Here is a 15,331-nt window from a genome sequence, read left to right as displayed (position 1 = left end):
GCAGGGCAGTGGAAGAATGAAGGGCATAATTTAAGAGTTAGAAAGATCTGGGTTTGAGTCCTGGTGTCACTGTGTAACAACTTCTCTGGATCTCAGTTTAAAAAGAGACAGCACCAATACTCAAATAATAGGGGAGATTAAAAGAAATGATGTATATAAAATGCCTGACGTGGTGCAAGCTCATAAATGGTAACTCTTGTTATTATTACCATGAACCTGCATCTGGGGCTTAAAAAAAAAACAAAAAACAAACAAGAAAAACACGTCATCAGGCCCTATGAAAAGGACGTGAGGCTGAGAATCTATAAACTGGAGTTTTAGTCAATACAATGTTTTCTCTTTTAGCCTCTTCAGGTTTTTATAAAATAAGGATGAACTTCATCTGCCTTTACCTGTCCCTAATGGTTGATGGAAGGGAAATAAATGAGAGAACAAATGAGAGCGTGATTTGTAAAGTAATATTAAAAAATGAATTTATGGCAGTATAATAATAATAATTTTTCTGATTATCCTGATGAGAGACCCTGCTCCCCCAAAAAGGTAAATATTGAGCTAAGGGTCCATGCCATTTACAGAAATCAAGTGATAAGAAGTCCTGCATTTGGGAACTTGTTCATGTGCCTTGGGTAGCTATCTGAAAGGCCTTTACCAGGACAGCCTCTGGACTAGAGAAGACAGCAGCACGTGTGCTCGATGTAATGACACACACACAGAGAATCCTGTTATAAAAATTCCCCGGCTGTGTGGTGCTGAGAAATGTGCCTGGGCAGCTTACAGCACACTGCTGGAACGGCCCTGTTATGGTCCTGAGGTCGAATGGGTCTGTTACAAATATGGAACTGGCTCTGGTTTGAGGCATAAGACAGACTGCCCCACGGCTGCTGCTGCATTAAGAACCTCCTACCTCCTATGCCCTCCCCATCTGACTCAACTCCAAATGTAAGAATTAACCAGGGCTCCTTAAATCTTTGGTCTGAGGAGACTACTGAAAAAGAGCCCAATGGAGTTTATGAATTTCTAAACTGGTCATCCAGAACATGCTTGCCTGACCTTTGGATAACCCCTTCCTTACACGTACATACCTGGCAGGAGCCTGGAATGAATTCATGGCTACTCCTCTCCATCGGCCTCACTACTGGCTGACTGTCCACAGAGATGGCAATGCCAGTCTTTTTCCCTTTGCACCTAATCAACTCTTTTCCTTCAGGTCAGGGGATGGGTGTGGTGCCTTCATCCTTTCTCACAGAGGTTTTCACTTTTCCAGAAGATAATCAATGGTTTCTGTCCAACCTACCGGCTATATGGTTAAATATGACTTGATATACAAATCAAAAGGACAAAGTGGCTGTGATCAGACAACTGTGGCTGGGATCACTTAATCTGTTAAATTTTTCTTCTCCCAAAGGTCAGATAATATAAGTTGGGGATACACCCAGAGTTCAGAAGGGATGTGTGTTAATTTCAGTGGGTTGGATGAGGGGAGCCTTATTTTTCGCCTGTGGCAGTTCTAATGGGCTTCACAAGAGTCTCCCCTAAAATCATAATGATTCATTATTGCAGGCAATGGGCCAGAAGGGCCAGAGAAAGTGGTCTTGCAAGAAGGGAGACAATGCAGTTAGTAAATCAAATGCTTTGAGGCTGTGCTGAGTGTTTTGACCGCGGTCTCACAAGACTAAGGACTCTTTTCTAGAAATGTTCCAGACCAGGAAAGAAGCAAACAAGCCTCTCACACGTCACAAATTTACCTTTTATAGTCCGTTGTTGCAGAGGGATTAACAAGCAAATACTATCAATTTGCTTCTAAGTACAGGAACTTGCTCTGGGGACAAAGCCATCAAGAAGCCAGTATGATGGGTGACCCAGCTTAGGTGAGACAAGGTCAGAGCGACTGGAGAGAAGTAATTAAAGGCTGAGACCCCTAGACCTTGTTGCACAGATATTCACAACCTCCATGGCTATAGGAGTCATGGGGAATCGATTTGTCCTCCGACTCTGGCAGCTCCCTACCCTGCCCAAGTCCTTAAACAGTGTTGAGAGGGCAGCTCCCAAGAGCCCATCTCCTCCAGTGTTTGGGTATTAGGCTAAATCCTGCTTTGTGGCAGGAAACCAGAAAATGCCACGTGAAGATCAGTAGCCTCCAGAATTCCTGATAAGCACTTGCTTACTTATCACACTCTAACGTGGGGGTGAGAAGGAAGGAGATGACACAGAGGATGCAGGATGGGTAGGATCACTGATTTATAGGTTCTGAGAGGTCATCTGATCCATTGCTCCTATTTCACGCATGCCTGGAGTGAAAGGACCCTAGAGGAATGAGAATCTGGCCCATTTGGAAAACCACCCAGAGGTGTAGTTTCCATTCCTTTCTCTGGCCGCAGTTTAACAGCTCTGAAAGTACCTCACGGACAGGAACTATTCCTCACAATTAGCCCTAGAGACAAGAGAATACTGGGCAACAAGTTCCCCAATGCTGACAGATGGCTATAGCTCTGGCTACTCCCAAACCATTTATGGTTTCAGCCATCAGTCTTTCCAACCCAGTGGCTGGGTGATCTGTGAGTCTCCTTCCAGATTTCAGTGGGGGCTGGCTCCATAAACCCGAAGTTCATCAGCACTGACAAGAACGAAGATCCGAGACAGTAAAGGAAGCTCTGGTCTTTATTTTAAGGCACTCCAAATATATCTCCAGTAAAACCTTCCTTAACGCTAGTCAGGTGCCCAGAAGCTCCCCGTCAGATGTTAAGGACAAAGCCGGGGACCTGCCAAAAATGCCTCCCCGTCTCTGACAAAAGTGACACCTTATGAAGCTACACCACCAAATTCCATTATACTGGAGGAGGATTATCAGGTTCTGGGGTCCCTTTGTGGGGCTGGATACAAAACCTGGCTGCTGATTCATGTTTGCAGAGGCCTGGTTTCAACCTGTCTCAGGGGCAGCTATTCCCTGGTAGATGACAAATGCTGACAGAAACCCCCCCTCCCCAAGCAGGCTGTTCTCATTTCTGTCTAACATCTGTGAAGGGAATTGGGATCAATGAGCTAGAAGGAACAAATTTTTTTAGAGTCAGTGCAGTCTCAGCATGTCAATAGGGAATGAGTCAGGTCACCAAGATCTTTACAGTTGTAAGGAGTGAGAGAAGATAATTCCTCTACTTCAGGGGTCCAAGACAATCTCTTGTACCACTTGCCTCTATCCCTCAAAGTCTCTAATAGGAAGTAGGAACAAAAGAAAACAGTTCCCAGATCAAAACTAAAAGGGTCTTGTTTCTTGTTCAAAGATAGACAGGAAAAGAACGAGAGGTAGCCAGGGGAACTCAGTGGGAAACCTTCCTCTCCATCCTTTTAAAATTTAGAGGAAAAATGTATTGCTGCCCTCAACAAGATGCTTTCTTTTCTACCGCATGTCAATAAAGCTCAGACCATTAGTCCAAGTAGCAAACTGCATTGCTCAGATCAGCCCAAATAAGAAGCTAAAAGAAAAAAACTTTGCGGTTTTCTTGTTTACATTTGGGAATCTCATTATCCTTAAAGCTGGAAGCTTGCCACTGTGGCAAGAGGTCAAGTACGGTCGGCAGATCTCCCTTGTTTTAACCAAGACAATGAAAGCTGGTTGAAGGAAGGGGACAACTGGAAACTGAGGCCAGAAGGACCATGAGAGAAGTCGCAAGCCAAAGGGGCTTTGAGGAAGAAAGGAACTGTGAGGAGGAGAAATGCCTTCTGGGTCGTGATGAGAATCAAGGGAGGCTTTAAGCTTTTAGAGAGGGTTACTAGAGGAGAATTAACTCTCTGGAAAGAGGAAAAAAATCCGTGGAAAGCAGATGCTAAGAGACAGCTGACCTTTTCATTGGAAATGGATGGCTACACATCTTGTCACAGGCTAAGAAAGGCACACATTCCAAAACAGGCAGGGGGAGGGATACTACGGTCATCCTTTTTTTCTTTTGGGTTGATTTGCTTAGATTCATCAATTACTGGAGTTTCTTCATCCCCAGGAAAATGTGATTTTTTTCAGAAACTTTAATTTCTTTTACTGTCTCTAAGCCTTCTTTATATTCTACTTTGGAGTTTAGAACTCATAGAATGTTGATTTTAAAGTGGTTATTTAAGAACAAAAATCGGAATACCAAGTCACTTTACTCTCTCTTTGTTCAGTTGAAACAGGAACATATCTGCCTAGAACACTCTTGTTTAAACCAAAGCTCCCCCAGCAGAAAAGAAGAGCAAACAGCTCCTTTTCTTACCTCTTGGGAACTTGTTGCCCTCCTCTGTTCCTGACAACCTGATGCCTTGTAGTCATTTCCAGCCAATCTCCTGTGATTTGTTGAGACCTACAGACTTTGTCTTATTCACCTGTTCCCCTCAAAGAGATCCCAAGGACAGTCAGAGAACAAGAATTTTATTTTTCAATCGGCCTGATGCTTTCCAAAGTCCATCTCTGGCCATTAGGATTGAAGCACAGAGATTACTTCAGTTGAGGTATCTACTTCTGTGCTAAATCAAATACCAAGGCACTCAATGCTCCTGGAACTCCCAGAAGTTAAAATAATTGCTTCCTCCTGTGCCCACACCTCTGTGCACAGCACAAGTTCTTGAACTTCCTCAGTTTTCTAAATCTCAAAGGAAATGGCCAAATGAGTAGTTGTTCTAGATATTCAGCTCAGATAAGGGAGTCTTTCAATATATTCATACACTTTACTTGATCCATATTTTTTTGAAAGAAGAAAGCTCAGGACGGGGGTTACAATAAAATACTTTCAGCTTCTACAAATGCAAACGTTGGTTCTCCTACCAATTCCTTTTTTTTTAAAAATAAATTTATTTATTTAATTTATTTATTTTTGGCTGTGTTGGGTCTTCGTTGCTGCACGCGGGCTTTCTCTAGCTGTGGTGAGCGAGGGCTACTCTTCATTGCAGTGCGCAGGCTTCTCATTGCGGTGGCTTCTCTCGTTGTGGAGCACAGGTTCTAGGTGCGCAGGCTTCAGTAGTTGCGGCACGTGGGCTCAGTAGTTGTGGCTCACGGGCTCTAGAGCACAGGCTCAGTAGTTGTGGCACAAGGGCTTAGTTGCTCCGCAGCATGTGGGATCTTCCCGGACCAGGGATGGAACCCGTGTCACCTGCATTGGCAGGCGGATTCTCAACCACTGCACCACCAGGGAAGCCCCTCCTACCAATTCTTAAAAAACAAAATGTTTTGCCTCTCACTTCTGAAACAGCCACTGGGCATCTCTCACCATTTCTAAGTGCTGTGACTGGAACCCTGAGAAACTCACTGATACTGGGCAGAACTATGGTCATGAGCAAGACACTCTATTTTCATAAGAATTATATCTAATACTTATGTTTAATTACCATTTCCTGAGGCACGTGCTAGGCACACTGATGGTGCTGGTGAGTAGGGGTGTGTGTTCATGTATGTGCAGGGAATACACAGCACACAAGACTTCAAAGCGACACATTCCCAGAACGAATGCTGAGTGCCTCCTGTGTGCCAAGCACAGTGAAGGCTGGGGATACAGCAGTGAAAAGACCCGTTAAGAAGCCAGGTGTCCAGCACGTATGCACCAGGAGAGCAAGGACCAGATCCATTCTGTTCATTGTATTCCCAGACCTAGCAAAGTACTTGGCCCAGGGTAGGGGCGCAATAAAATTTTGCTGAGTGAAAAGAATAAAATGCAGCATAGATTGTGCTCTACTAAGAAGCCATGAAGGAAAGAAAGCATCAAAGTTGGAGGAATCTGTCATGGAGAAATTCGCCTAAATTAATGGCTTAGACTGTAGCTCTAATGTTATTTTTAATTTTTAATTTTGCCCCCTCCCTTCTCTGACAAATCGCATCAGAGACACCCCTGACTTCTCTCATACCCCCTCCCCCTTTCCTACAACATGCTGAAGAAAGGAACTTTTCGAGGATAGATGCTCTATACCACATCTCAGAAGTCAACTTTAAGATAATTGCAGCAGAAGCAGCTTTTAATCAACTGACAAGCAGCTTTAAGAAAATTAATGAGGACAAAATCTTAGGAAGGAGTAAATCATTTCTGACAACAAAGCTGTCTCTCTTTTATCCCAATCTCCCCTTGAAGAAATAGTACCCTTCCAGGATACAAAAATAAAATATCTTTATTTTTGGTTTTTGCCACTCCCAAGCCCAGACAAGATTAAGAAGAAGCTCAGTTCCCTTAGATTGCTGGAGAATACTCTGGATTGAACTAGAGTTCTAGGTCACTTTTTTTTTTTTTTTTTTGGATTTATTTTTGGCTGCATTGGGTCTTCGTTGTTGCGCGCAGGCTTTTCTCTAGTTGCAGCGAGCGGGGGCTACTCCTCATTGCGGTGCGCGGGCTTCTAATTGCGGTGGCTTTTCTTGTTGCGGAGCATGGGCTCCAGGCTCGCGGGCTTCAGTAGCTGTAGCACACGGGCTCCAGTAGTTGTAGCACGCGGGCTCAGTAGTTGTGGCTCGCAGGCTCTAGAGTGCAGGTTCAGAAGTTGTAGCACGTGGGCTCAGCAGTTGTGGCTCACGGGCTCTAGAGTGCAGGCTCAGAAGTTGTAGCATGTGGGCTCAGTAGTTGTGGCTCGCGGGCTCTAGAGCACAGCCTCAGTAGTTGTGGCGCACAGGCTTAGCTGCTCCACGGCATGTGGGATCTTCCCGGACCAGGGCTCGAACCCATGTCCCCTGCATTGGCAGGTGGATTCTTAACCACTGCGGCACCAGGGAAGCCCTCTAGGTCACTTTTGAAAACCAAACTTTTAGAATCCAGGGAAGTACTGATGACTGGATTTGATCACAGGCTAAATTCAGGGCAAGGAGTAAGCCACAGTAAAGATTATATGTTGAAGAATGGAGCTAGGACAAGCCAAAAGAGCCTATGCACATTAGTTACATAATGCTGGTCAGTGCTGACACTGCTGGCTACCCATCCCGACCCAGGGTCTAAGCTACAATTTAGTCATGACTAATTTGAGTACTCTGGACACCAAGCCTTTTCTGTGGTTCATTTTAATGAACTTATAATAATAATAATCAGTCATCACTAGGCTGTTCTGTGAAGATGGCTATGAAATGGTATGAAATAAAGAAAGCCAACTAATGTTTCTTCATAACCAGGGTGACACTAAGATATCCATTAATAGGTACCACAGCGACATCTTCCATCCAAGGATAACAGTGAGTTGAATGTTGGAAAAAGGAACTCAAGAACTACACCTTCAGATGGGGAAGGTCCTGGAGAGAAAGATAAAGATATTTCTTCTCACTTTTTAAGCCTAAGAATCTCTGTATTCTATAGCACATAGGCAAACAGGAATGGGATCACAGTTAAGAGCCTGAACAAAGTCAACTGTGGGCAGGTAAGAATTTTAATTAGAATTGGGGAAAAGGCCCCACAGCATTAGTCTTTAAAGTACCATCACTAGGATGCTAGCATGATCCAGAAATGCTAAGGGCAGGAGGTACTCATCAATTTCTCAACTTCTTAAAAGTATCTGAAAGATCTGGTTAAAGGAGCCATAGAAATAAACCAGATGAGGTTCCAGAGACAAGGTGAGAGCAAAAAAGAAAACAACAAAGCTATTCTGACAGGTGAGGTCTAACTGGGATCCCCATGCAGTTGATGATTGGTTCTCAATCTTGACTCAGCATGCAGACTCAACTGGAGGGCTTGGTAAAACAAGGATGGCTGGGCCCTACCCTCAGAGCTTCTGATTCAGCAGGTCTGGGACAGGGCTGAGAAGTTGCATTTCTATTAAGTTCTCTGATGATGCTGACTTAGTCCTGGGGAATACACATTGAGAACTACTGGCCAGTTAGATATGAGTAGGTTGTAGGTCTAAAAAAAATCTGCTTCCTTTCCTGCTGCCTAGGACCTATTGAGAATGAGGGGGATGCATATCTTTAGAGCTGGAGCTCTAGAAGGAGAAGGTATACAAGGGGACTGTCCACTACTGAAGAGCAGAGCTCTCAGGGTCAAGAAGGGGTTGGGGGAGGCGGGAGAGAAGAGAGGAAGAGGGGGGAGAAGAGGGGGGAGAGAGAGGGGTGGAGGGAGGGAGGGGCAGACTTTCTTTCCAACACCCCCTCCAAACTAACAGTCTGTCTGGGTAATAGTTGCTCAACCCTTGAATACAGTTTCACCGCATAGCCACAAAGAAAAAGCTTTCAATAAAATTGACCCTTAAGTATTGATGTTTGAGGCTTGGCCTTAAAGAGCACAATGCTGTCTCATGGAGAAAGGAGAGCTAAACTGCTTTCTGTCCTAGGGCTTCTTCTCCCACCCAAGTCCCTTGTCCATCACTTCTGCCCAAACTGCCCCAGCACTGCCTCCCTACCTACACCCACACCTTGACCGCTGACGTTTGCCCCCATTCCTAGGTAAAACAGCACTTATTACAAACTGGAGGCACAGTTTGCTATATGACTATTTCTGGTTTCATTAGTAATTTTATATTTTTGTTATTATGCTTTCACTTGGTTACAACCAAAGTTATTACACTGTGCAAGTTCCCATAATTTTAGAAAATTAATTGCAGTTTTCTGCTACAATATTGCGCCTTGTTCCAATTAGAAAATGAAAGCAGAGAGAGAACTCAGGCAGTTCAGTGTTTTGAGAATTCAGCAAAACTTCAGCTCAGCAATCTCTAAATGCCTAACTTAAAAACCAAACAGAAATTAACAAAAAGTCCTACTGGCTCAAGTGTGAGGGAATCAGATGGCACATAAGACCCTGAGGCAGAGATAGTAGCATATTCAGCCTGGAAGAGCCTCGAATCGACAGAGGGAAGGGGGAGATAAAATATATGCCTAGTCTTATTTTTCCTGATTTGCCAATGATACTAAAATTGGGAAGACGAAGCCTAGCCTTAGTAAACAGAGAAGGGAAATATCCGAGGACCCTAGGTCCTAGAGACAAGGATAATCATTAAACTCAACATGGGGAAGAAAAGAATTCAGCACATAGAGATATTCAAGGGAGAACCCTGTAAAGCAACAACAGCTGAGAAAAATGGGAGGTGAAGCACGGACAGCCAAAAAGCTAAGAGTTTTATAGGAGATAGAACACAAACACCACTGTGCCTGCAACAAAATTAGCAAAGGATCAAAGCATCACACATAAAACCACGATAAGAAGTAAACCTGAGACTGTATCTCTGCCTTGCTGAAGAGGCTGAGGGCAGAAACCTAAAATGAAGAAAGCAGTCATTAAGAACAGCAGTTCTCAAACTCAAGTGCATATCAGAATCATCTGGAAAGCTTGTATTACAAATACAACTACCCGGTCCCCTTCCTGCCCAATTCTTATTCTGAGTTTGGTCTGAAGTGGAGTCTGTATTTTAACAAGGATCCCATGCATTCTAATGCAGGTTGTCCAAGAAGCACAGTTTGAGAAGCACTGATCCAGAGGTCTGAAGAACTGCTTAGAATAAGCACGCCAAGGCGAAGAGCAATTAGCAATTCATTTTTACAAGAGTTTTCATATGGGATTGTATAAGAGATCATCTCTTGGGGAGAGATGGTCACTTAGTGGGAATTAAAATAAGTCGATGCTCTGGAGGATGCTCTCCTGGGAACGTCTGCTGGCCCAACAATTTCACCTCTCTGAATGTTACCACAGTGAATTCCAAGAGGTAACACCACAGAGAAGGGGGATTCTGGGTAGAAAAGCTCTAGGACAGGCCCAGTACCCACAAATTCCTTCAAGGACAGAGCTTGACATTACAGATGGAGACAGCCACCTATACTTACCTGTGCAAACAAAGAGGGAGATGCTCTACTGTCCCATTAAACCCTCGCTCCCTGTTCTCAGAAAAAAAATGCACTTCTTGCCTTAAACGGTGGTACAGCACAGCTATCCAAAAAAGCTGGTGTCTTCCCTTCCACCAGTGACTGAATTCAGGGACATGTGCTGAGTGCTTTGGTGCCTTTGGACGTAAGGGGCAACCAAGACCTGGAAAACCAGAAATCTTTCTGTAGCACGGGGGTTTAAAGTCAGACTGGGTGGACACAGGGTGAGCAAAACCTTGTTGAGAAGCCCGGATCCTGCCTCTTGTGTGAGAGAAATGCTTCCCAAATGAGAGCTTTCTAGTTACTTCAGCTCCCTCTCCTGAGTGGCAGACGGGGTCTACTGAGAATCAAAAAACCCCTGCTGGGAGTGCTGAGAAGTAGCTCTTGTCGTGAGGCATGCAGCAGCTGGCTAGGCGCCCTGAGCCCCTACATCTCCACAGCAGACTTCTCCAACTGCATTCCCTGAGCTGCCGGCACCATATGTGACAGCATCTTGGCTCCTGCCCTGGAGCTGTTTGCCTTTAGCCAGATGTTTCTGGCTACTTATAGAAAAGAGGAACCTTGCTAGGATGGAGGACTGGCAGGCTGTGCCCAAAAGTTGGGCAGGAGCCCTCGCTTCCAGAAGAGGCTGGAGATGTCCATTAATGTTGCTGAAATCAGATCCTGTCTCTTCATGATTAGAAACCATTATTCCACAATTAGGTAGGAAGGGTTAGAAGAACAGCAAGGGCCAAGATTCTAGGTGGTGAAAAGCAGACACCAGATACCTTTACCATCCAAATCTGCTTAAGATAAGAATATTTAAACTAAAATTCACCTTCCATCCTCATTTATCTAGGTAAGAAAACAGGATCGATGAACTTCCCGCAAAGTCCTCTCCCAATCACTCAATGTCAAATATTTCTAGTCACATGGATTCAAAAATCAGAACTTTCCTGTGATGGTGATGTCAAGAGCAGAGAATGCCTTGTTTCTACCCTTTCAGAGGCATGGTGGGACATGATGTCACCCATCAATGGTTCTGCTAGTTACCACCTAGAAACAATAAGGATGCTTTTCTTGAGATTCTCTTTCATTTATTCAGCTTCTCCTAAATGAGAGGTTTCTTATTAGGTATTTGGAGTTCATAAAGATGAAACAGACATGGTCCTACTCTCAAGGAGCTCATGGGCCAAGAGAGGAGAATGATGTGGAAATAAATAACTGCAGTTTGGTGTGATGAGTGTTAACACAGAGAGTGTACTAGATACAGGGGTGGCACAGGAGGGAGTGATCAATTCTGTTTAGGAAGGTTCCATAGAAGGGGAAGAGCTTGCAGGCAGTTGGGTTTCAGGGAGAAAAGGGCACTCCAGGTAAAGGCACCCTGGCAAGAGAGAGCCTTACTAATTCAGGGGGCTTGGAAAGTGGCTCAGTAGAGTTGGAAAGAGGGTCCTTGTAGGAGACAGGAGGGAGGAGAGGCTGGGGGCACCACACCTGGCCACCCACTTTCTATTGCTTTGTATATAATGGGTCCTATCTTTAGGGTTTTTTCTTTAAAACAAATGCTTCATATTCCAGGCTGAATTCAACAAGCATCTACATGTGTGGCACTAAATGAGGGACCCCGGTGGATATGCCCCTAAGTAGGGAGCTTACACTGAACCTAACTGGGTGGATTAAACATACACACCACACTGCTAAAGGAAACACAAAACAACACATAAACAAGTGCATAAAACTATAAATGGCACAGCATAAAGTGCTAAGGGAATTCACAGGGTCTTAGATTGAGACAGAGCTTAAACACCATCTAATTAGAGAAGTGTTCAAATGCTCAACTCCCCTTGACAAAACCCTGGCCAAATGAGCCCCCATGGGATGAGGGAATAATCTCAGTCAGAAACTAGACTGGTTGAGTCCAGGAGGCCACGAACCCCAGGATGCCCAGAAGGCTTTTATGGCAATACAAGCAAGGACGGCTTCAGACAAGAAAGGGTCCTAAATAGAACATTTCTCTGCTAGTGAAACGGACGGGACAGTTAAGAGCATAGCAGCTGCCCAAAGTCCTTATCCTCCATCGTGATTACAACCTCAGGAAAAGAACATTTCATAGTATACTATCTATCTCTTTTTATAGCTTGCGTCCTGAAAATTTTTTTTAAAAAAGAAGCAGAAATATTTCATTGGGTTCTCTGTGTATCTCCAGACTAAAGGTTTCATGTTGAGGTAAGGAAGTATTCAGTTTGGTCTTTATGCAAAGATCCTTTCAGGCCTCTGGGGACCCAGCTCATGATTTAGGGTATGAGAAAGCCCCTGCCTTTTAATAGTCCAGAGCTTCCAAAAGTGCGGCCTGCTGGTCATTACTAGTTTGGACTGGAGTCTTTCCTAGCTCCTTATGGGCATGACATCTCTGGTCCTGGCTGGGAGACCACAACCTTGTCCTGCATTACCCTGCCAGCCAGGCCTAGGAGAGCCGCCATACAGCGAAGCCACAAGCAATGCACTCACCCTCATGGAGGTCTCGCCACCATGGGCCTGTTGCAGCCTGAAGACCTGGGCCACCATGTGCTCCGTGGAGGGGTGCAGCAGGATCCTTCGTGAGGCCAAGCCCACCATTACATATCGACCCATCGGGGATAGGCTCACTGAAATGGCATTGGGACCTGAGGGACAGAAAAACAGAGAGACATCTCCCAGAGTTCTTGCTATTACAAGGAAATAATTTTCCCTCTTAGTCTTTTCTCTTTCTCTCTAATCTTCATCTTTGTTTGGTCATCCTGGGGTTAATCTCATAGGATTGTAGTGAAGAGTACAATGAGAAGGCATGTAAAGTATTGAGTACAGTGTTTGACACATAAAAAGTACTTAATAAATGCTAACCAGTATTATCATAGAATCACATTTAAAAAATTGTTATATTGTAAATACTATTTTGAAATCTACTTTTTCCGCTTCATCCATTACGAACATTTTTCACCATTAAATAGTCTTCTATAAGAGCATTTTAAAGGCCAAATGGTATTCTGCCTTATTAATGCACCATTATTTCTTTAAGCAAGTCTTCACAATTTGACATTTTTCTCTATGATAAATAACACTGCTGTGAACATCCTTCTATATATATCTTGTATAGTTTTCTGATTATTTCCTTAGAAGTGAAATTACTGGATCAAAGAGAACATACATTTTGGGGGCTTTTAATATACAATGCCAAACGGCCTTGCAGTGTGTGAGTGTGCCCACTTCCCCAAGCCATGACCAAGAACGAAGCTCCCCCTTATTCCTGCCCATAACAACAGAAGCATGCCGGTGATGCCACCGTGGTAGGGAGGACTCATTCTGAGATTCTTCTGCAATGCTACCAGCCAAGACAAAGCAATCTTCCTCTGACACGTGCCCCAGTGAAGCAGGGGCAGTATGTGACCATTACTCCCACCTAAGCTGTACCTCACCTAGGAATGCCCAGGCCAAGGTACCAGCATCCCTTTGTCACTAGGTTGGGCTTCCTATCTCTTACCAAATCGCTTGGTGTAGAGCATTTCGCCCAGGTTATGGGGGGCCAGAGAGTACACTGCCAGGATGCCTTCATCAGGAAAGCCCCTTTGGCTGCTAGGGATGAAAGCCGCCAGGAGCTGGCCATCTGCAGAAATGTCACAGCTGGCATCATTGTAGATCTTGCAGTTCTGCACCAGCACATTCATGGAGGCTGCATCAGACAAAGAAAGAAAAGAGGGTAAGAAAGTTTGGAGTTGATGGTATAAAAAATTCTGGGTCAAGAAATCTGGGGGCCTCTCTAAGGGCCTGAACCTGAACCCTCTCTAGAAATACTAAAGGCTGCCTTATCAAACTAAAATGTCATGGAACAAGCAACACAAGACACAGAAAAGATATGTCTCTTCTACCACTTTAATAGGAAACTACAGAGAGTCAACACAACCACAACCACCTGCTGAGTCTTAGCTCACACTTAGGAAACATCATTTGAGAGATGAGCTAGGGAAAAAGTTATTAACAATTGTTCCCGGAGAGCCACTCAACAGCTGTTATTGTCCAAAAGATCAAAACTGAGATGAATGAAAATGTAAACCCACTGATTCCAAGAAAAAGGTGATCCAGGTAAAACTTCCTTGGGGGTGAGAATCCTACTCCCCACCTCTATGTGACCTTGGAGAAGGAAATCATTTCACCAGTTTTTGTCTTATTTTCTCGTTTAAGGAAACTGGAGCATTTAGAGACTTCAGTCTTCTGGACGGCTCCTTGCTAATGCTAATCCCTAATTCCACAAGAGAGGATAAAGAGAAACAAAGCCTAGCCCTGGCTGGATGGCTGGAACTATTTTCATTTCTCACTACGCTCTATCCCTCACCCGCACCGTAAGCCAATGACCATGGGCAGCCCCAGTCTGCACGCAGCAGTTACTGAGAATTAAGCACAGTCAGCCAGGCAGCAGGCAGGCTCAGCACGAGGGAACGGGCGGGGTCGGGGGTGGGGTGGAGGAATGCCTGTCAGTGGGGAGAATCGTTCCACATGACAGGACTAATGAGATGTTAGCTAGCTCTGGGGCTGTGCCTGCATGCTTTGTTTCGGTTTTCATTTGAATCCCTCTCTGAGGCCCATTGTGCAAATCCCTGCCCGGAGGAAGTGGCCTACCCTTGATGTGAGCCTGGAATCAGATGGCCCACACCATGGGCATGAGCAGAACAGCACAACACATCCAAAGGGACCAAGCTCCTCTGGGCTCTGTCTCATTTAGATCTACTTACATGCAAAGAGACTAATTCACTTTCTCTTATTTGAAGGAGATCACTTCAGATGTCCACTGTCAGAGGCATTATGGTTAAAACAAACAAAAAGGCAAGCTCAACTGCCCTCACCAGATTCCAGGTGATCTACTCCAGGAAGCCAAATGGCCTGACCTGGAAGGTCAAGGGCAAGTTTCCCCAGGAAATTACCTTAAGGAAAACAAAACAAAGAGCTGCTTTCCAGGGGGAACTTGAGACTTACGGGATCAGGGATTCGGAGTGATTTCTAAAACTCTATATTCATCCCCCTTTCCCTGTGTGTGCTGTTAATGAAGCCACAGAGATGACAGAGTAGATCAAAAAAGACATCAGAACACATTGATTAGGCTATTGTGCCAACTCCTGGGGGCTGACACCTACAGCACCATTACACATAAAGCTGAGGAGGGACCACAAGGATGGTCCTGTTTGCTAACTAATAAGATAATGACATCCAAATACTCATTGCTATCACCATTAGGGCTTTGTACTGCTCAACTTCCAACCCACCATCTGCTCGAGCCTGTATGGCTAGATTTATCTAGTTAGCACTGAGACTGTCTGCTCCTTACTCAGGGTCCCATGCCTGTTGCCAAAAAGATAATCTCCTCCCCCTTCCCTGGATTGACACATGATTACAGTTGGGGATACAGAACCAAAGCAACTGGGGGAGCTTCAACAGTGAGTCCAGGGACTTCCCTGGTGGTGCAGTGGTTAAGAATCTGCCTGCCAATGCAGGGGACACGGGTTCGAGCCCTGGTCTAGGAAGATCCCACATGCCGTGGAGCAACTAAGCCCC

General features: G+C 44.8%; 1 protein-coding gene across 12 annotated transcripts in view; it reads right to left on the bottom strand.

Moving 5' to 3' along the window:
• The window catches only part of AMBRA1 (autophagy and beclin 1 regulator 1), a 184,225-nt gene that overhangs the window by 18,211 nt on the left and 150,683 nt on the right, over nucleotides 1–15,331 (bottom strand). For 11 of the 12 annotated variants that reach the window (XM_057552760.1, XM_057552764.1, XM_057552761.1 and 8 more), the window contains 2 exons: nucleotides 13,269–13,457; nucleotides 12,260–12,414 (listed from right to left, as the gene is read on the bottom strand). In XM_057552760.1, the coding sequence (XP_057408743.1) occupies nucleotides 12,260–12,414; nucleotides 13,269–13,457 (344 nt within the window). Of the gene's footprint in view, nucleotides 1–7,041; nucleotides 7,220–12,259; nucleotides 12,415–13,268; nucleotides 13,458–15,331 lie in introns of those variants that run through there. The other variant, XM_057552770.1, reaches the window with a different exon arrangement.

Source organism: Balaenoptera acutorostrata, chromosome 9, assembly GCF_949987535.1.
Source record: "Balaenoptera acutorostrata chromosome 9, mBalAcu1.1, whole genome shotgun sequence".
Lineage (NCBI taxonomy): Eukaryota > Metazoa > Chordata > Mammalia > Artiodactyla > Balaenopteridae > Balaenoptera > Balaenoptera acutorostrata.
This window is presented reverse-complemented; position numbering and strand designations above follow the sequence as displayed.